The sequence below is a fragment of the Nycticebus coucang genome, chromosome 8 (genome assembly GCF_027406575.1).
Source record: "Nycticebus coucang isolate mNycCou1 chromosome 8, mNycCou1.pri, whole genome shotgun sequence".
Classification (NCBI taxonomy): Eukaryota; Metazoa; Chordata; class Mammalia; order Primates; family Lorisidae; genus Nycticebus; species Nycticebus coucang.
Window position 1 is genome coordinate 34,506,395 of NC_069787.1, and position 21,634 is coordinate 34,528,028.

General features: G+C 39.6%; 1 protein-coding gene across 2 annotated transcripts in view; it reads left to right on the forward strand.

Moving 5' to 3' along the window:
- ADAMTS9 (ADAM metallopeptidase with thrombospondin type 1 motif 9) overlaps positions 1 to 21,634 on the forward strand; it is a 179,949-nt gene that overhangs the window by 93,215 nt on the left and 65,100 nt on the right. For both annotated transcript variants that reach the window (XM_053599270.1, XM_053599271.1), the window contains exons 23-28: positions 803 to 922; positions 4,325 to 4,429; positions 4,614 to 4,781; positions 6,612 to 6,881; positions 11,797 to 11,958; positions 14,097 to 14,273. In XM_053599270.1, the coding sequence (XP_053455245.1) occupies positions 803 to 922; positions 4,325 to 4,429; positions 4,614 to 4,781; positions 6,612 to 6,881; positions 11,797 to 11,958; positions 14,097 to 14,273 (1,002 nt within the window). The remainder of the gene's footprint in view (positions 1 to 802; positions 923 to 4,324; positions 4,430 to 4,613; positions 4,782 to 6,611; positions 6,882 to 11,796; positions 11,959 to 14,096; positions 14,274 to 21,634) is intronic.

The following is a 21,634-nucleotide window of genomic DNA, read 5'->3' on the forward strand; positions in this document are numbered from 1 at the left end:
CTACATTGTTTTCTTTACCCTGTGTGCCACAATATATACCAACTTTTGATAGCCATATACTTAAGGTGGTGTGCAATATTTTGTTGTATTTTATAAATAATATTGCAAAAACCATCTTATATAAAAATCTGAATGCAGGGCGGCGCCTGTGGCTCAGTGACTAGGGCACGGGCCCCATATGCCGAGGGTGGCGGGTTCAAACCCAGCCCCCGCCAAACTGCAACAACAAGAAAAAAATAGCCGGGTGTTGTGGCGGGCGCCTGTAGTCCCAGCTGCTCGGGAGGCTGAGGCAAGAGAATCGTGTAAGCCCAAGAGTTAGACGTTGCTGTGAGCTGTGTGACGCCACGGCACTCTACTGAGGGCGGTACAGTGAGACTCTGTCTCTACAAAAAAAAAAAATCTGAATGCAAACTCTAATTATTTTTTCAAGACAATTTTCTAGAATTTGGATAAGGTCACAGAGCTGTGGTAAATACCTATCATAGCCATGGCACTCTGCTACATATGGTATGAAAGATGTAACTATCATGGAGATGCGTTCCCATCCTTCCAGGAGTTCACAGTTACAGGAGCTGAACCTACAAATATAATGCCAGTGGGAGGCAGAAGTAATTTCAAGTGACAATCACGATAGTTAATCAGTATAATTTGTGCCAAGAAGGATTGTCCATTTTTATCTAATTTTGCCCTTTGGCCCATTATCATAGAAATATTTTTCTTTTGTAAAATGTTATGGGGAAAATAAGGGAAAGAGAAGATTTGCTAAATATTGTATCCTTTTTGTCTGACTTTCTTCTTCCAGTGCAGTGTTACTTGTGGACAGGGATACCAGCTTCGAGCAGTGAAATGCATCATTGGGACGTACATGTCAGTGGTGGATGACAATGACTGTAATGCAGCCACTAGGCCAACTGATACCCAGGTGAGTCTCCTTTGTCCAACTCAGTTACTGGCTTTGGGCACTAAGATCTCAAAACTTCCCAGTAGTTCCTACAAAATTGAAATCCTTTTATAGATTATGTAAATAGAGAAGCCAGTTGATTAACTGAGTTATCCAGATTTACTTGTTCGTTGCATTGAGAATCTAATATTTTGACATGCCTGTTTTGTTCTGTAGTTATTTGAAATATACATATATGTATGTTGTATTGATTCTGATTCTTAATTGGTGGCAAATGTTGGTTGTTTAGTCTCATTTTCTTGAACTCAGACTTTTTGAATCATTTTCTTGCCTCAGCCTCCCAAGTAGCTGGGGACTACAGGCACTTCCCACAACACCCAGCTTGAATGATTTTAATGTAGGATTCAATAACCAGTATTATGCCACTAGGCAGACATATGCAGGAGCTAACTTGTTTCAGAGCCAACCAGTAAATTTTTCAGGAATTTTGTGAGTCAATATTAGAAGCTGAAATACGAATCTATAATTAAATACATTGAATTATAAAGAAAGTTGATAAATCAAAATGTATCACTTCCAAATTATTTTACTACATGTTACTGTTGCCTATGCTTCTGAGGTTATTTGGATGGTTATATGAAAATTGTGCTACTAAAAATCTCCTCCTGACTCTGTGTTCATTGATGTCAAGTGGTAGCTTGAAGTTGGTCATGGCAAGAGTATTTACACCACAGAAATCAGCAAGCACTACAATTCAGGTCTTAATGTGTTATTTTTTTGATTGTTTAAAATAAGAAGTTGATAAATAAAATATTAATAAAGCAGATTAAATTTAAAAGATTCTTCTGTCTGTAGCTTTTACATTGTGAATAGCACAAATGTAGGAGAAAATGTTCTTATGGGATTTGAAAATTATTTGATTCAGCAAAGAGATCTTCTCCATCACTGGTCAGTGAACCAAGTTTTGACAGGCATTTTCATCAGCTCCCTTTCACCCTACTCTGAAACATAAACAAAATGTCAATTAACCTTCATACCTAAACTATACTCTTTAGGCAGTTATATCCAGAGTTTGGCAACAATTTCAAAAGTTCAGCAAAAAATCAGCGAAAGTATTCTATAAGAAAAAACTGAACGTATGGAATTTAAAATAAAAAATTGTATATTTTGTTGGTTTTTATAAATTGTTTGCTATACATCCTATATATCAGTAAAATTGATAATAAGTAAACATCTGAGGCTGGACAGTTAAATCTGCAAACCTGTCCTAGAAGAAGTGCTACATACCTCGTTGTTGAATATCACTGCAGTCATCTTCGAAGCACTCTTCTTGGGAAGCTGTGCACTAATAGAAGGGCCTAGTGCATCCTTCAAAGCACTTTTTTTTTTTTTTTGTAGAGACAGAGTCTCACTGTACCGCCCTCGGGTAGAGTGCCGTGGTGTCACACGGCTCACAGCAACCTCTAACTCTTGGGCTTACGCGATTCTCTTGCCTCAGCCTCCCGAGCAGCTGGGACTACCTGCGCCCGCCACAATGCCCGGCTATTTTTTTTGTTGTTGTTGCAGTTTGGCTGGGGCTGGGTTTGAACCCGCCACCCTCGGCATATGGGGCCGGCACCCTACTCACTGAGCCACAGGCGCCGCCCCAAAGCACTTTTTCTAGGATGAGTTTTGAACTTAACTGTCAGACCTCATACAGTGATGCCAGCTCTGATAACCATTCCAGAAAAAGAGTTCCAAAACTGCTTTGAAGGGTGCTCTGGGTGCTGGTGAAGGCATATAGCTTCCCAAGGGAAGTACTTTGAAGGTGACTGTAGTCATATTCAGCAGTGAAATATGTAAGCACTTTTTCTAGGATGAATTTCTGAACTTAATTGTCTAGCCTCTACTGTATGTGTTTGTGTATGTACATATATCTATCAACACACACATGCATTTTTTTTTTTTCTCAAGAGAACTGGTTGAGAAAGAACAGCACACAGTTCTATGTAGGCCTTGATTTTAGCATCATTTATGGAAAGAGATGATTTGGGGTTTGCATATCAGCTTTGCTAATTGCCAAAGAGAGGATTCGAAGCCAGGCTATTCCCTGAACTCATACTCTGAGTGAGACCCCACGTAGCCAGTGTATTACATTCATTTTAAACACCTCTTGTCTGTCGCATCTCAGGCTGTGTTTTTGAGGGACTAAGAATGTCAGAAAAATAAATGAATATAGCAGCACTGTTCATGTCACTGATCAATTAACCAAATACCATGGGTGATTTGTGTCATTTGTATTTTTATTATTTCATCAAAATGTTCCAAAACATACTGTGATGAAAGCCTGGGAAATGTTAGCTATGACATTTGAAACAATCACGGAGTGCAGACTTAGCAACGCCCTTTGAGATTTGAAGTGTAATTTCCCTGCAAGTTATTTTGTAGTACCCATTTGACTGTGGGGTGGCTGCCACCATTGCAGTATGTGAATAATTTTTGTACTTTGTGAAAAATTCCCTGTGGCTTTCTTTGGACCTCGGACAGAGAAATAAGCAAGTTCTGAGGCAAGTAACAGAATTTCGCGTTCCATGTGTAACTTTCTCAAGGCAGGGACACCTTAGTCATCTTTGGCACCGTGCCTGTCACATCTGAGGCATTAAATCAGAGATTAGTTGCTAACCATTGAGGCCAGGAATGAATATGAGTAGGTATGTATTTCTTTTCACATCTGCAACTCTGGGAATATTATCTAAATACCACATGACCTCAATTCATTATAGAGACTTCCTCTGAGTGATTGAGAAGTATTATATAGGCTGGGTGCCTATCACTGAGTGGTTACATTGCTGGCCCTGTGCACCAGAGGTGGCAGGTCCAACCTGGCCTGGACCTGCTTAACGTGAAAAAAAAAAAAAAAAGAGGTGTTATATAAATTCCAGGTACTTGCCTGTTGAATACACTTCTTATATCGAGGTTTGACCTTTTGAACCTTAGGTGTTATCTTTAGATAAACTGGAAAAGCAAGTTTCATGATTAGCAAATTCTTAATATGAAACTAATTGAAATGTGGGAACAGAATCTGGCCTTCAAAATTTTAACACACTACCAGTTAATTTTAAAATGTTACGCTGCCCTGTCCAGACTTACATGCCATCTTAAAATATTTTTTCTCTGTTTACATAAACAAGTAAATAAATATGGCTTTAAAATTCATTAAGTAGACCCTTACCCTGTTTTGAGGAACCCACAAAATGACTCAGGTTGTACCCCATTTTGCAGTTGAAGAACTTGGGACTAAGAGATGTCATGTGATTTGCACAGACTCACCCAGAAATCTGAGGGCTTAGATTCTTAGACCTTAATGTTGTAAGTACCATGCCCACTTTATTGTTCGTTGACTTGACGGTAACTTTGGCTTTTTTCTTTTCTCATCATATCTAGGACTGTGAATTACCATCCTGTCACCCTCCCCTAGCTGTCCCGGAACCAAGGAGAAGTACACACAATGTGCCAAGAACCCAGTGGCGATTTGGGTCTTGGACTCCGGTAAGAAATAGACTGGGAGAAATGGGGAGGGGAGATAGGACACAGATGTTCTCTGATGTGACTCTGCCATGTCATGCTACCATCCAGTAAGCAGCCATTTCAAATAATATATCTGATATATTATTAATATATTAATAATTAATAATTATAATAATTATAAGTCTGATTTTATTCCCACACCCAGTGCTCGGCCACTTGTGGGAAAGGGACTCGAATGAGATATGTCAGCTGCCGGGATGAGGATGGCTCTGTAGCTGATGAGAGTGCCTGTGCTACCCTGCCTAGACCAGTTGCAAAGGAGGAATGTTCTGTTACGCCCTGTGGGCAGTGGAAGGCCTTGGACTGGAGTTCTGTAAGCGACTGAATCCTCTGGGATTGGGAGAATTGGGGAACTGGGAGGGGGGAAAGTGGGAGATCCCAAACGTGAAGGGCTAGTATTTCAGAGTTGGCTTGTGGCCTAAATTATTATGCTCCACATATATGCAGCTGGCCAAGTATGCAAGGAATCTTAGCCAAGTAAATGTGCAAGGAATGGTTACATTGCTGGCCCATATTTTTTTTACTAAAAAAAATATGTAAATGAGTTTACAGTCTGCTTGAGCACCCATCCTGTTGGATGACTGGAGATCCCAGTCTTCATTGAGTCACATCAGAATGCAGTGGGTTTATAGAGGACCAAAAGGGAGACTCTCTTAACTTTGAGTCTGGGTGCCTCCTGCACCTTGTGACCCTTGAGTAAAATGACTCTTAATTTCCTTGCCAAGAGGGAAGTGGGGATTTTTATCCAGTATTGGGAACCCAGGCTCCTATGCACACCAAGCACCATCTATGGGTTTTTTATAAAAGCAGAAGAACCTTTGTCTTCAGGCAACTTATGTTTTCTGTCCTGCAAAAATCCAGGAGTTCAGGAAATAGCTCAGGATAGGTAAGAAGAGAGCATAAGGAGAATAGAGATTAATAGCTCAATAAATATTATAATATATACATGGAATTTAAGAGGTATAGTAAAATTGAACTGTGTAAAAACCCAGACCTTGGCATTTACTGGTTGCATGACATTGAGCTGTGTGGCTAAACTCCTTGATTCTCAGTTTCCCTGTTCTTAAAAGAAGACCAAAAAGAATACCTCCTTTACAAGGTTATTGTGAGGATTATTTGAGATTATATTCGTTAAAGGCTTATCAGAAAGTAGGTCCTCAGTACGTGGTGGATAATCTCACTCTAAGGCCTGGTGCCTCCAAACACTGATACGGCCATCAGTTCATCTTCTACCAGATCCATCCATCTACTCACCAGATGCTTGTGAAAGCTCACTATGGAAAGAGCAGTGAACAATGAATATAAAATCTCTGCCTTCATGAAGAGTATTCCAATAGAGGACCCAGTTATTGAACAGATAAAGAAATATATAATGTAACAACAGGAATGGGTAATTATTAGATAGAAGTCAAGAAGAGTGATGGCTTAGAGAAAGATGGGATGCCCTTTTAGATAGGTGGTCAAAAAGATCGGTTGTTCAGCAGGACATGAATGATATGAAAGAATGAGCCACTTGGAGATACATACATATATATATATATATATATATATATATATAGTACAGCAAAGGGTACAGCAGGTGTGATGCTCCAGAGATGAGAGTGTTCTTGCCATAGTCAAGAAGCAACCGTAAGGATGGTGGAGCTGGAGTGCAGTGAGTAGAGAATGGTGGGAGGTGAGTGCAAGAGCAGCCCGTGGCTACATGGTAAAGAACCAAGTAGGTCAAGATAAGGATTTTGGATATGATTCTAAATGAATTGGGAAGTTACCAGAGGGGATGACATGATTTGACTTTCGTTTTAAAGGGTCATGTTTTGTGGTGAGGAGGGCCGAGATCAGGGGCAGGCACTCAGCTGAAAGACAGTGGCAGTAGTTGGCACAGGAGGGAGATAGCTCAGACTGGGAGGTGAGGCTGCACATTGTGAGGAGGGACTGGATTGAGGATAGATTTGAATTCTGAACAGACAGGATTTCTCACTGCCATGGACATGGGGTCGGAAGAAAAGAGAGACAAAGATGATTCCAAGGTTTGGGGCCTGAGTAACTGGGAGAGTGGTGGTCCCTTCACACAAATGCACAGTCAGGAATTTGTAGCCACCTGCCCAGTGACCAACCCCTTTCTCTTTCTGAACATTCACTATAGTGCTCCGTGACTTGCGGGCAGGGTAGGGCAACCCGGCAAGTGGTGTGTGTCAACTACAGTGACCATGTGCTCGATCGGAGCGAATGTGACCTGGATTATATGCCAGAAACCGAGCAGGACTGTTCCATGTCACCATGCCCTCAGCGGACCCCAGACGGTGGCCTGGCTCAGCACCCTTTCCAAAACACGGACTATCGCCCCAGGAGCGCCAACCCTAGCCGCACCCACGTGCTCGGTGGAAACCAGTGGAGAACAGGCCCCTGGGGAGCAGTGAGTATTTGCGGAAGTATTTCCCTAAATGGCTGGCTTTTCTTTCACTTAAGGTAGGATTTAGAGGAAAAACCCATTAGAAGCACCTGGAGATCCTCCCCTCCCCAAGGGATTGACATTGTGCAGTGTCACTTGCTCAGGGTGAACTCTAAGGGGATAGTTAGCAGCCCCTGAGCTGCTGCCTGTGGGCACCTGTTAGCTGCCTCCCTCGGTGGAGGAGGGGGTCGCTACCAGGCCATGTACTCAAGTAGCCTCCTGGAAGGTATCATGAAAGCCATGATTAATCCAGGAGATGACAGGCAGTGCATCCCTGTAGGAGAATTAGGAGAACAGAGACATTTTTCAGATAGGGAATTCTTAATGAAAGTCATTTCCCTTCTTACTGTTTTCCACACAAGTATAGCCAAGTGGCAAGAATGCTGTGTAATTTGTAGTAGACCATTATTGTGGAATGGGGGGAAATCCTAGCTAGTCTAGGTGAGATTTGTACTTAGGGAAGAGGTACCATAACTTAATGGTTATCAGCACAGGCTCTGGGGGAAAATGTCTCAACCTTAAGCCTTAAGCCTTAAGACTTTTAAATTTGGGGCCCTCAGTCAGGTCGCCTCTCCTCTTTGAACCTCAGTTTCCTCATCTGTAAAATGAAGATAACCATAACTCCTGCTTTCTTGGGTTGTAAGAATTAAATGATATGATGCAATGACGGTGCTCTGCATACTACCTGCCACAGAGAGAGAACTTAGTGTTGACAGTTGTCTTATTATCATTGTCCTTTAAATTAGGAAGGCCTTGAAAAAATATTTAATATCAAAAGAAAAATGGCTTTGGAATGTTTTTAATTTTTTACTGAATAATTTCCCCCCAAAAAACTATGCCATGGAATATTGGACATATTTCATGAACTCCAGGAAGGATAAGGTGTCAGGGGACCCTGGGCAGTCACAGTTAGGTGTTCACTAATCTTTCAGAGGTCTTCTTTTGAATTGTTGGCTTTTGGTTTTCTTATAGTACTCCTAATTCTGTTTATTTCTGGACTAAAAAGAAATAGAAGGAAGCTGACCATTTCCCACCATGGTTACGTTTCAGTAAATTAGACATATTTTCCTTTGAATACTCATTAGCCACTGCACATTTACACCACTGCTGCCGGTGTTGGCTGTATGCACAACAGCTGCCAAGTTGCCCAAGACCTTTGCCATCGCCTCCCCTTCCTCTGGCTTTCCCCATCAAGGCTCCCTTTGCCTGGGTCAGAAGAGATTTCAGTTCTGAGAAATTGAAGGGTAATCAGGGGAAGGTAATCACTGATTGTCCCCTGCTTTTTCCTGATTGAAAAAAATTCGAACTCATGCATGTGTATTCTAATGACAGCACTAGGATTTTTTTTTTTTAATTGTTAAATCGTAGCTGGGTACATTAGTGCAATCAAGGGGTACAATGTGCTGGTTTCATATACAATCTGAAATATTCTCATCAAACTGTTCAACGTAACCTTCATGGCATTTTCTTAGTTATTGTATGTAGACGTTTGTATTCTGCCTTTAGTAAGTTTCGCCTGTACCCATTTCATATTATTATTTAGTTCTACATTTGGGGATGATGCAGTCCTTTAAGATTCAACAATTCTGCCCTTGGGCAGAGTTCCTAATTAGGGAGGATTAGGCAAACTTTTTGAAACAATGGGCAATACCATTCTTTTCCTCACTGTGCCTGTTTCTTGTTTGGGGATTTTTTTTTTTCTAAATTAAGTGAGGCTGAAGCTGGACAATATGATTTTCAGCCCTAGTTTGATGTGTCTGACCTACTCCCAGAGGATGACGGGTATACATGCATCTTTGCAATGTTCTGTACACAAACCGTACATGGTCTTCCTGCCTTGTGTAGCAGAAAAGGTAGCAAAGTATTTTAAACACTAGAAAATAGTAATTGAGTTTTTCAGTGGTTTCTGAAGTAATCTACTTCACTTTATAGTAGATTTCTGCATAAACTTGAACCCTCTGTTAGGTTTTCCACATGTTACCAATTAGGGATTTTGCAAATAGAAAAGAAACTAACTCTTTCAAGTGAAAGAAAAAAACAAACCAAACTGTTCCTTCAGCCCCAGTAGGGACAGAGACCAGAACATCTTCAGGGATTTCAGGGATCTGCAAAGGAGTTGGCACGTTTTGTTCTGCAAAGGGCGGGATAGTAAATCTTTTCAGCTGTGCAAACCATACAAACTCTGTCACAACTAATCGGTTCTGTTATTGTAGCACAAAAGCAGCCATAGACGGTATATGAATGAGTGGGCACAGCTGTGTTTCAATAAAACTTTATTTCTAAAAACAGGTAGTGGGCCGGATTTGGCATTTGGGCTATGGTTTGCCAACCCTTGATCTAGATAGAGGGGTAACTAAGGAATAATTTCTTTAGGGAGTTTCTGTCTGATGAATCTCTTTTAACTCTATACTACCCTTGAGTTATTCTGTTGAGGATTCATTCAAATTCCTACAAAAGTCTGATTGCTCCCCATTGACCAAACCAGGGAAGACTATCATAATAGGTAGACCAAGTTAGGAGGAAAATTGGGCTACCAGATATAAGGGAAAGTGTGTTGGGCAGGTAGGAAAAAAATGAATGTCCCTTACCCTTTTCCTTTTCCAAAGGCCATGCTTCCTTGTTTTGTCCATTGTAGATGATACATCTCATTCAAAGAAATGTTTACCTGGGAAGATGTTATCATCTAAAGTGGACTGGAATATTGTTACCAAAGGCAGCCAAAAGGGAACGTCTGAAACACGGGAAGGGAACTAAGCATCCCTATTAATCAAATAATGCTAAAGTAGACCTCCTGGAGAAAGTTATGTACACAGTACTTTACCTCTGTATGGGGTATAGAGACTTAGGCCTAGGAGTCAGGTAGTTCAAGAATGTGCAATGAGAACTGAACACAGTGGCTCTCACCTCTAATCCCAGCTCCTGAAGATCATTTGAGCCCAGAAGTTCAAGGTTGCAGTCAGCTATGATCATGCCACTGCACTCCAGTCGGAATGACAGAGTGAGAATCTGTCTCTGAAAAAATAAAAGTATGGGCAGTTCAACTGCTAGGTTCAACCTGAGAACTATCTCATGTAGTTTAGCTGATTCTCAATAGGAAACAGTTGATTGGTCACTTGGCTTCCAGAGTGTTGGTTTGCCTTGGATCAGGGGTCCATGCTTCTCAGCCATCTTGGAGAGAAAGTAGCATGTGGTTTCTGGAGTTGTTTCTTCCAGTTACTAATTGGACCAAGTAGTAAATCCTGTGACCAGCATTTTAAGTGATAAAATAAAGCTCACAGGTGATATAATAAAGGAATGCTACAAGATTACATTATCAAGGAAAAAACTCAAGGGCCAAAATACATATTACAAATCTATTGATAACACGGAAGTTACTTTCTAACATTTTAAATTATGGTCTCCAAACGAAGATAATTAAAATAATAGTTCTCTGTTTTTTATTATGTGTTAAGCTGGTATTCTCAAACAGAATAATAAATCTATTATCCTTCTCTACATTTTAAGAATTATACCCAATGAAAGATAAAAGTACATATATTGATTACGGTGCATTTTGCAATCACTTATGATTTGACCAGCACAGGCAAGGACATTAAATGGTGGTCCAGTGCAACATGCAGCAAAGTATATTCACATCCTGATATGGAACAAGTTGATAAACAAGAAACAATGTCTGAAGATGCATAGTTGGCCACCTCCCTGCACTGACCACCTCCTTAATTTGACCTAATTTTCATGGATCAGAAACGTACCTCATGTATCAGTACAGTAGGCCTACTTCCTTATGTTGACCACCCCTGTATGTTGGCCAGTTTGTCACAGTCCCTTGGGTGGTCAACTCACAGAGCTGTTACTGTATTTTAAAACAACACTACTCTGAGCTAGGGTTAGATAGAAAACACAGATCAGCCTTCAGAACTTAAAGCTAACGACATGCTCCCAAGTGCAATTTGATTCTTGATAATTCATGGGAAATACATTGCTTTGAGGGCCAGATGGTTATTTTATAGGCAAACTGATTTTAAAACTGACAGGTCAGAGTACAGGATACCAGCAGACACGTTGGGTTTAAAAAGATAAGGAAGTTACAGAAAGAAAGAAAAAAAACACTCCAGGTGTAGATAAATTAGAGAACTATGAGAAACTCATGTGGGAAATGAACTGAAATACAAACATAAAACAGAGGCAAACGTGAAAGACAGTGTGTGTGAGAAAGTGCAGCCACAGAGAAGTTTGTCAAGATGGAATTCAATTAAGTTCATTGGGCCAGTAAAAAATAAACAACAAATCTTGCTCTTTAGCCAGTGAAGGTAAGCCTGTTGTAAAGGGAAAAAAGGGAGCATGTACCTTCTAATGCAGTGATATCTAAGTGACATTCCATGATGTTTTTCCTGGAATAAATGAATGAGTTCATGCAGAAGCTTAATTCCAACCACTGGCAATTCACTAAGTGTGTAATATGACCTCTGTGTGGAAAGGGAAGTCAAATGTTGGTCCTAAATAGGAACTTGGAGTTTTGAAAAGGAATTTTGAAATAAACTGTGGTGTCCGTCAACACCTCTGTACTTCTCTGAGATGCAGAGAGGATAAAGGAGGACAATAAAAGGACCAATTTGGAAGCCACAAGGTTTTGTTACTCATTAGGCAGTTACGGAGCCCCTGTGGAGGGCCTGGAGCATGCCACAGGAGAAGCCACATTTCTGCCCTTGAGGGGTGTTTATAAGACATGGAGATAAACCCCCTATGGGAAGTTCTCGGGAGAGTCTGATTGCTTGGGGTCCCTCGTGGATAGCTGAGAATGTTTTCTGTCACGTTTGTCTCTTTGTGTCCCTGAGCTGGAGATGGAGGTGGGGATTAACTTGTTGACTGATGTGTCTAGTGTTCCAGCACCTGCGCCGGTGGATCCCAGCGGCGCGTGGTTGTGTGTCAGGATGAAAACGGATACATGGCAAGCGACTGCGTGGAGAGGATAAAACCCGATGAGCAAAGAGCCTGCGAATCCGGCCCTTGTCCCCAGTGGGCCTACGGCAGCTGGGGAGAGGTGAGAGCGACACACCCGTCTGAACTTCCTCTGGAAAACACACGGAGGAATTGTGCTGAGCAAACCGAAGTATTGCTGGTACCTTATTTTAAGGGAAAAAGACCTAGGTCCAGAAGACACTTCTGGATTTGGCATAACTAGGAGACTTTTATAAAGTATACTTATTGCTACTAAGAGATAGCTTGAATACATAGGAGAAGAAGGCAAGGAGAGAATCCAGTTAAAAACTGGTTTAAGTTGTTTGTTCATCTGTGACGATTAAAACATGGGTACTTTTAAAATATGTATTAAACTGATCCATGGAGGCCTACCATCTTCTGCATAGAACACCCTCGTTCTCATGGCACAGTGTCTCCCAGTATTCCAAATTCCCGTGAAACCATAATGAATTTTTATGAAAAGAAGATGTGTTTTCATTGCAGAAGTGAATAATTGGCCTTATATTCTCAAATAATGAAATTGTTCAGTTGTTACCTTTTCAGGTTCCCTGCTGGAGTATTTGGGTACCATTCCCAGCCCTGCCTCTTCTAAGCTTTGTGACCTTGGCAAATGATGCAACTGCCCAGTTTTGTATATCTATAAATGGGAATAATGATAGCCCCGACTTCACAGTACTCATGATTGTTATGTCATCTGTGAGGTAGTGGCTGTCAAATGACTAGCACATAGTCTTCAAATAATTAACTATTATAAAAATGTGTTAATAATTAATGTTAATAATTGTTACTAATAGTTCCATTTTGATGAATGGGGTTTTGAGCCTCTATTAAACTTATTAAATGTAGGTCTTAGATACTTACTCTTTTATGTTTAATTAACTAAGAATATATCTCTCTACCCTTGAATCCACAGAGAAAGCACATATTTATAGCTTGTTGAGTTTTTTTCTAACTTGATTGTAAGATTTATTAAATAAAACACGAGAATGAACACCATGGAGGCCCCATGCCAAAAGGGAAGAAAAGCCAAATGAGACGGATGGGCACGTTAGTCCCCATGCTTGCCTGGCAGAAAGTGTGTGTCCACATCTTCTGGTTTCATACCCGTGACCTAGTAGTCGCAGGCAGTCATAATGGGCTTCCGTTGACTTTCATTGACAATTACATCATTCTGGAGAGCTTTGCTGAAGGGAAAGGAAGTGAGGAGCGAGGCTTTGTGACTTGTCGATTGTGTGTTTCCCAAAACTCCTGTGGGGCCTGTGATTAAGCTTCTGTAATTGGATCCAAGCCAGGAGAGTACACGAATTTGCCGGGATGCTTGCTGTCAGCACAGACCAGATCATTCCAAATTCTGTGGGAGATCTGGCCTTGACACAGCAGGGAAACCAAATGTCAGTGTTCCTGGATGTGAGCACAGCAGCACCGTCCAAGAAATACAAATTGTTCCTGACTCGCAAGTTTGGATGTAGCCAGGAGTCAGGATTTTATCCAATGTTCCCATCACCCTGTTTAGTCATCTTAGGGGAAAGTCATAGTTGGCCTAAGATTCAGAGATAGAGTAAAATGTTTTAGCGTCATAAAGGCCTATGTTTGGCCTTTATGTTTGGTCAGAGAATAGCCAGATTGGTCAGAGAACAGCCAGATTGGCCTTTAAGTTTGGTCAGAGAATAGCCAGATTCTGACAGGTTGCCAGAAGATGATACTGGCTAAATCATTATCTCGTTTATTTTGTATTGGGTGGTTTTCATCTGTTTATTTTTGGGCTTTTTTTTTTTAATTTGGGGGGGGGTTTGTTTTTGGTTTTTTGTTTGTTTTTGGTTTTCTATACCTCAAGTAATCTTTATCACTTGCTAATGGATTGACTTTGATCAAATTAATTAACTTCTCTGAACCTTGGTTGCCCCCCCATAAAAGACTGGGCAAATAATTAGACTTCTACTGATGAGACAATATATATAAAAGCTGTTAGTACAAGAAAAGAGAAAGCACTCAATAATTAACACCTACCTCTAACATTGGAGAGCTCTGGTCTGTTGTACATTTCACTGTTTGTAATTTGATGTGTTTCCACCTATCAGAGACTTACCTTGTCTGATGCCATAATAAGAGTTTGGCTAAGAAATGTTTCTTGGGGGAAAAGAAAACTTGCTGTTCACCGTTCAGACAAAATAACTGCCGCCTTTCTTTCTATTCTTCCAGTGTACTAAGCTGTGTGGTGGAGGCATGCGAACAAGACTGGTGGTCTGTCAGCGGTCCAATGGTGAACGGTTTCCAGATTTGAGCTGCGAAATTCTTGATAAACCTCCCGATCGTGAGCAGTGTAACACACATGCTTGCCCACAAGATGCTGCGTGGAGTACTGGCCCTTGGAGCTCGGTACGGCCCTAACTATTAATGTTTGTTAAGCAAACTGTCTAATTGCAAGGTATTTTGGGGCACTCCTCTGCGACAGATAACTGTCATACTCACAAGGGCATCCCAGAAACTATGCTAGAAATAATCTAATATTTTTCACCATATCGACGCACAATAGAATTAACTTTTTACAATATTGCCAAAGTGACTTTAAGGAATACATGTACCTCATACAGGACCTGGTGCCAAGAAGTAGCTGCCTTTTCCTAGAAGAACTATGTATATACATACATAGTGATTTCAGCAGACAACTCGATAGCAGATGTTCTTTCCTTTTCTAAGCTATCATACTTTGGACTTTTGGGGAAGATACCTGCCTATTGAGGCCAAAGCAATTTTTCTTCAGTGACTATGATTTGTCTCTGTGTGACTTGGGTACCATTCTGAACATAATCACCACAAAGACTGTACCCACAGAATAGACCAAAAAGCATTTGAAAATGCAAAAGACCAGCAGTGGAATCAGTGACCCAGTGCCTTTTTACGGTGTCTGAAATATTCTCTCTCTTCCATCAGGACAGGAAGCCTGTTTTAGACTTTTTTTTTTTTTTTTTGCTTTGGCCCTAGTCTTCCTCTGCTATCTGCTTAGCTAGCAGCTGACATGGTGAGACAGGTTTGCCACTGTAAATACTGTGCAGACTTCTGGGGCAGCTCTTGGCAAACAGAAGGATCGGCTGTGTCAAAACAATAATTTGGCTAAGTTGTGCCATAAGCTACTGGAGCCATTAGGGCTGCTTCTTGTAAATAGCATAAACGGTCCTGTAAATACATTAAATGCACTGAAGCCAAATTTAGTACTATATCAAGTCATGTCCAGAGCCTTTGCATTCAGTATAGTTCTGAGGAAAAGTCTTAACTATTTCTGAAACCAGCTAAAGAGTAGATCAAGTAAAGTGACATGGTTAATATTTATTGATGCTTCTAAAAGTGAAGGGTTTAGATGACCGAGGTTGTGTCTGCAGGTACACCACCAGCTATATAACCACTGTGCTTTGTATTAAGTAGAAATCTAGAAGAATTTAAAGCATCTCAACTGGTATTATTTCAGTGGGTTATGAGGACTTTTTAAAGAGCTAAAAAAATGCTACTCTTAGGTATATAGTACATACAGGAGTTATTTTGTCTACAATAATGGCACCCTCCCAAAATGAACATTTTGAAGAAGACCAAAAATAACCCTAGAATTTCATAAATATCCTCTGACATTCCCAGCTTCCTAATCACCTATTACATATTATTTTTCATGAAATTTTCTCTCTTGAGCTCATTATATTTTTACCCTATTCACCCAACCGACAGAAACACTAACAACAGAGTTATATTTCAAAAAGTCTACTAGCTCTCCAAAAAGTAGTATTTCATTAATTTTGACCCTCCCTCCAAAAAAAAAATATTTTAACGCTTATGGAGGGTTACTCAAGACTCTTCATTGCATTGTGGTTTGGTGAAAAAAGTCTGTATTTCCCTTCTCCAAACTCTAATTCCATTGCTCCTTCCATATTATTCACTTTATGAACAATTATTTGGAGAGTCAGGTAAAAAACTTAGTCTTACAGAATTATAAATTAAATTCCATAGCATTTTCTTCTTGAACACTTTCTACACACAGATCAATTTTTTTTGTACCCAAGATCCTCACCTCCCCCCAAAGGTTTTTTAAGAAGACATTAAAATTTAATGATTAAATTTTAAAATGTGAGCTAGGAATTATTTTAACTGAAGACATGAATTTTATTTGAAGTAGTCAGTCTTCCTTGGTCTGCACATGGTTTTCTGAAGAAGAGGAAGAGAGAGTCTAATGCTCTGGTATGCACAAAAGCAAGTGCATGGATTTTTAAAATAGTTTTGCTGTATATGTGATTTTAATGCTTTCTTTATAAAGTGATCATTATTCAAATACTGGGGGTGCCAAAAAAAGTATACACATTTTAAGAGCTCTTATTGAAAATAAGACTGATTATTTCTAAAAAGGAGACGAATTGCAGGTAAAATAGATGTGCGTACCATGTTTAGGTACATTTGACCAGTAATAGGACCTTCAATTCAACTTAGAAAACTAATATGTAGACAACATCTCTTAAAATGTGTAAAATCTGTAAAAATACAGATTTTTTGCACCCTCTGTAAATATTTAAAACCTTTCCAGTCTAGGGGCAAGGCCACTTCTGCAAGGCTTTTAATTGTCATTTTGAAACAAATTAAATCAAAAGGATTTTCTTTAAATAGGTATATTTGTAATATATTCCTTTTCCTAACTATGTGTGTGAGAGGACAGTCTTTCAGATTCTTACTGTAGGATTTTTACTTTTATTTCTATGGATGCTTTGGTATAATATCTTAGTAATTCTAAATTTTGGCATACCTCAATGGATTGTGTTAATAGCCATAAAGCCACTCCTATGGTGCTTCATCCTTGTAACTGACGGTGAAATTAACAACAATAAAAAGCATATTTGAGGTGCTAACATGCTGCTTTCAACAGAAAGCAAATTAGATTTATTAGAGACCAAGAGTAGCAATTAGTCCTTCTGCCTGGTTGCTTTCTCTGCCTAAGGACTCCCACGCAGAAGATAGTGTCAGAAGGCAAGCACTGCTGTGTTAAGTGAGCCCTCTCCAAGGTCAAAATGGAGATCGCCTACTTCAACACATGTTAAGAAGCGGTATTTAGGAAGGACATCACTGTTAATTTGGCTTCCAGAGTTTCTAAAATGAAGCTTCTATGAACTTAGGGCTTGGGTACCTAGTTTAGACTGACATTTGGTTCCAGCTCAAGTCATTGCAGGTTTAAGAATCATGATTTTCAAAAACATCCTTCAAGCATTCAGCCTTTTCTATTTAAAAAAAAAAAAAAATGTATCCTTGGCCCCCCACTTTTGTTTTGGCAGTTTTTTTTTTTTAAATACATATCTTAAGCGAACATGCCTTTCTGTCAACTCCTGCAGCCAATCCTGGGAAAATACGCAGTATTTAGTGCACAAGTCCCATGGCTAGAGGGATAAATAGGAAAGAGAGCTCTATTCTATCAAACCATAGCAGAAAGTAGATTAAAATCCAGAGCATTCTAGAGTAAGCTAATTCAAGTAGATAATGAAATTTAAAAAGTCTGCTAGGTATCCGTGGTGGTTCTTTCGTGTTCCTTTGTGGTTTGCCCATATGTCTGCTTGCTAGACAACAGGGGGACCATGGTTCTCCTTAGAAGAAATTGTTTGTTTGGGTTTTTATGACAAACCTAAAAGTGTTCTCTGAGCCTTGCTTTAGGTGCGTTGGAATAATGCTTGTGGACCCAAATAATGAAAATTTATGAGCTCATGGAGGAACTGTGCTTTTGTTTCTGCCTGGCCAACTTATGAATTTGTATCTACCTCATTTTTGTATTAAAGTTTGCAGCTTCTATAGGTAGGAAGAGAAAATATTTGACATCAGTGTTTTTTAACCTCACTGCATCTATCCTGTAGAAAAAAAGACTGTAAATATCACCACCATGTTTTCTAAACACAGTTTTAAGCAGTCACACCTAGTATTTCCTGAATATTTTGAGTGGTACAGATTTCTATGTGTTTATATAATAAAGCATATTTATTTTTTCATGTTATTTAATTTTATATACAATGTTAAAAATATCAGTGTTTATCAGCACACTGTAAAGGCAAGTAGGCTATGTGAATTAGAAATGAATGTATATGTTTCTTTTGGTTTTAAAAAGATAACATTTTAATTTTGTAAATTCCCTACAAGCTGTATAATCTCTCCCTCAAATCTAAGTAGCCAAGTGTCAAGCTTTATGTAATTGGATAGTTTCAAAGTATGTATTTTAAAGGGATCCTTATAAAATATTTCTGAATTGGAAATGATGCTTAGTTATATAAACAAAAATGTATGAGGCTTAACATCTTGTTGGAAATTTTTTCTTTTCTAATACTATTGTCCTGAGTCACTGAGTCTCAACTATGAAATATGAATGCTCCATTTATTGAATTTGTAGATAATGATAAAATACAGCCAGAAGACAAAAAGAGTGATTAGAAGGAGTTCTGAACACATGAGAAAATCTGTGTACATAAATTTGACAACGCTTTATTCTTTGTGTTCAGGTAACCGTAAAAGGCTTACAACCTTTGTCAATTTTGTTATTCATGTACCTGCGTTACATTCCAGGAAGCATTTCTTATTAAGAAAAATGAAGTACTATAGCAGTAAACTTGGGCATTTCAAGGGGGCCTAAATCAGGGAGGGAGGGTGAAAATAAATCTAAATCACAGAAATGAGCCTAGAGGCCCAATGATACCTTCATTTCCCTGCTGGACCTCCACTTTATACGGTAGTTTAGTATAGTATTTGTGAGTGAATAGACCAAGGCTCTTATATAAGAGGGCTCTTATATAAGTTACTTTTTTTAATAAGGTAAAGAATAAGATGACTTCTTCAAAGGCAATGATGATGATAATAGCTAACTTTTAAAATGAGTATTTACTGCGTACCAGGTCAACTTAAGCAAACGCATCTCCCTGATGCTCTTGTTCTACCCTGTGGGAGAGATGCTGATAGGAACCCATTTGCCAAAGTGATGACCTACCTCAGTGGTAACACCTCTGTCAACGTACTGACTATATTGGTAGAAAGAAACAGCTATGGTCAGAATCAGTTTCTAAGCCCCTAACCTCAATATCATTTAGCTAATTTTGACATTGTCCATTTGACTCCAACAACAGAAAATCCAAATTCGTTATCATCATCAGTACATGCCTATAACCAGCAATTATGAAAAACATTAAATAACTGTTTAGAAAATGGCAAAACATCTCCCTCTTTCATTTTAAAGATAGAATTTTAGCCATGTTAGGAAAATGATGTTCCAATTTTGACTATAAGGAATATCACATTCAATGCATATGTATGTTTAATACCTATTATATTTTTACTAAAATGAAGACACATTTTAAACATATTGCCAGCACTTTCAAAAAAAAGAAATAAGAGCCACATCATTTGGTTATATCAGTGTGGAATGTGAAAACTAAGACAGTTTTTTAAGGAGCAAAGTCTTACAACATATGAAATTACAAAGTTTACTTGAGTTTGGTGTAGAACTCATTTCCAATGTGTTCAGAAATCAAAACACTCACCTGCCTCTACTTCATTGGAGGTAACACTTTCCAAGCTTTTAATACTTTCTTTCAGTATTTACAGTGACTGTATGCCTATGAAAGACTCAATTCTTACTTTCTGATAGCTGTTTCATGGTAGCTGACAGATTTCTATTTTTATGGTCTTAAAAATTCCAAACACAGAGGGGAGTAGGGTAGGAGGGTTATTGGTTCTGAGGAGGAGTACGAGTCCTCTCCCTGACGGGTGTCATGGAGTTGCCCTTCTGGAATTGAAAGGAATAGAAACTTTGGAATGCAGAGTGGGAGGCAGAGCTTGAGTGCAAGTATAATTGGCCGGGAGGGAATCCTGGAGATTAGAACTGATGGACAGTTGAGAAAGATTTATTTTAAGAGGGGGAGGAGGAATGAAAAACTACAGGTTATTCCTTTTTTAAAAAAAAAAAGCTAATTATTTTTCAACAAATACTTTGTAAGTGACTATTTGGGGACAGACACTCTTCTAGGTGCTAAAGGTACAGCTGTGACTAAGTCAGAACTAGTCATTCTAATGGAACAAGAGAAATGTTCGTATTAAATGAAGAAAACTAAACATTAAAGAACTGATATTTGGTGGAGGGGTGGCAGATTTCTGTTTTGTTTTTTTGGTCTGGCTGCCCTACCATCGCCACAAAAATAAAAATAAAAATTGCTATAAGGGTATATATCTTTGTGCTTGCTGGTGGTGTTTATTTAACAAATATAAGTTAGCAATCCTATCCTTTAAATATGCAATTGTCAGGTCATTTTCAGTGATGAATGCTGCCTAGCCACGGCATGGAGCTTTAAAAAACCTATAAGAAAAAATAGCCGGGCGTTGTGGCAGGCGCCTGTAGTCCCAGCTACTCGGGAGGCTGAGGCAGGAGAATCGCTTAAGCCCAGGAGTTGGAGGTTGCTGTGAGCTGTGTGACGCCACGGCACTCTACCGAGGGCAATAAAGTGAAACTCTGTCTCTACAAAAAAAAAAAAAAAACCTATAAGAGAATATGCTTCTATTCACTGGCACATTAGAACCCAAATGTGAGTTGGGTGGTCTGTCAGCCAGGATCAGAGGGGCCTCTGACTTTCTGCCTTCTTCCTGTGCGGCCCCCAGCCTCAGTGGGAGGAGGGTACATTTCCCCTTTGTTATTCAATGATATCAATTAAAAGATCTGGGATGTGTGCATTACCACACCATCTTCTTTGCTTGTTGTTGTTATTTCCTCCAAGGCGGGATGATTGTCCTGAATGAGTTTAATGGGCCAAACTTCCCTTTCCAGAAATTTATAAACTAGATAATGAGCAGCCAAGGAAAGGATGTGCAGGGCATAGTATGGAAAATAATTGATGTGGGGGCTTAACCCAGAAACCCATCACTCTTAGGTCTGTGTCTCCTTTTTCTTAGGAATGAGAGGGTGTGCCCTTGGCCAGCAGAGCCCAGTACCTTGTGCAGTGACGGAAGAGTTCTCTTTTTGCTTTCCAAGATGGAAGCTGCTAGCCACCAGTGCCTAATAATGAGCACTTAAATGTGGTTAAATGACGAGGAAATTGTGTTGTTGGGTTTTTTTTACTTTATTTACTCTAAATTTAAATAGCCACTTGTAGCCAGTGGCTACCACATTGGAGAGGGCAACCTTTCCAAAGGTATGGGACACCTTTAGCAATTAATAATAAACTAGCCAAGGAATTAATAAACTTATAAAAATAGACTGGGGAGAAAAACCTTATGTCAGCACACAAGGAGTCCCTATGTAGGATGCCCTTGCATCCAACCATTAGAGTTCTCTTGCCCTTCTTGTGTTTTGTGCCTTTGTTTTGGAAAACTGTGGTGGGGTGTTCCCTGACAGCTGGGCATTAGAAAAAACAAGGACAGTGGAAAGAGAGCCTGTACAAACCAGCTGTCTTGAGAGTAGTAACTCCAGAACTTTCATTGTAAAAGCAGCTGTTAAAACAAACTCTCCTCTTAATGCCTCAGAGTTCAAGTTCATTGTGGCAGTGAGTTCAGTTAAGGAGAAAGCATGTTTACACGTTCAGTGGGTTGAAAGGGCAAAGCTTGATTGATGGATTTAGTAGAAGGCAGAAGTGGAAAGCACCAGGTAGCCACCTTATATAGAAGCTTGACTTCCAAGAGCTCATTCCCTCTTTGAAATAAAAGTTTGGGGAAGGCAGCTTTTCATAGTCACTGAACCCAGCAGGTAAAGG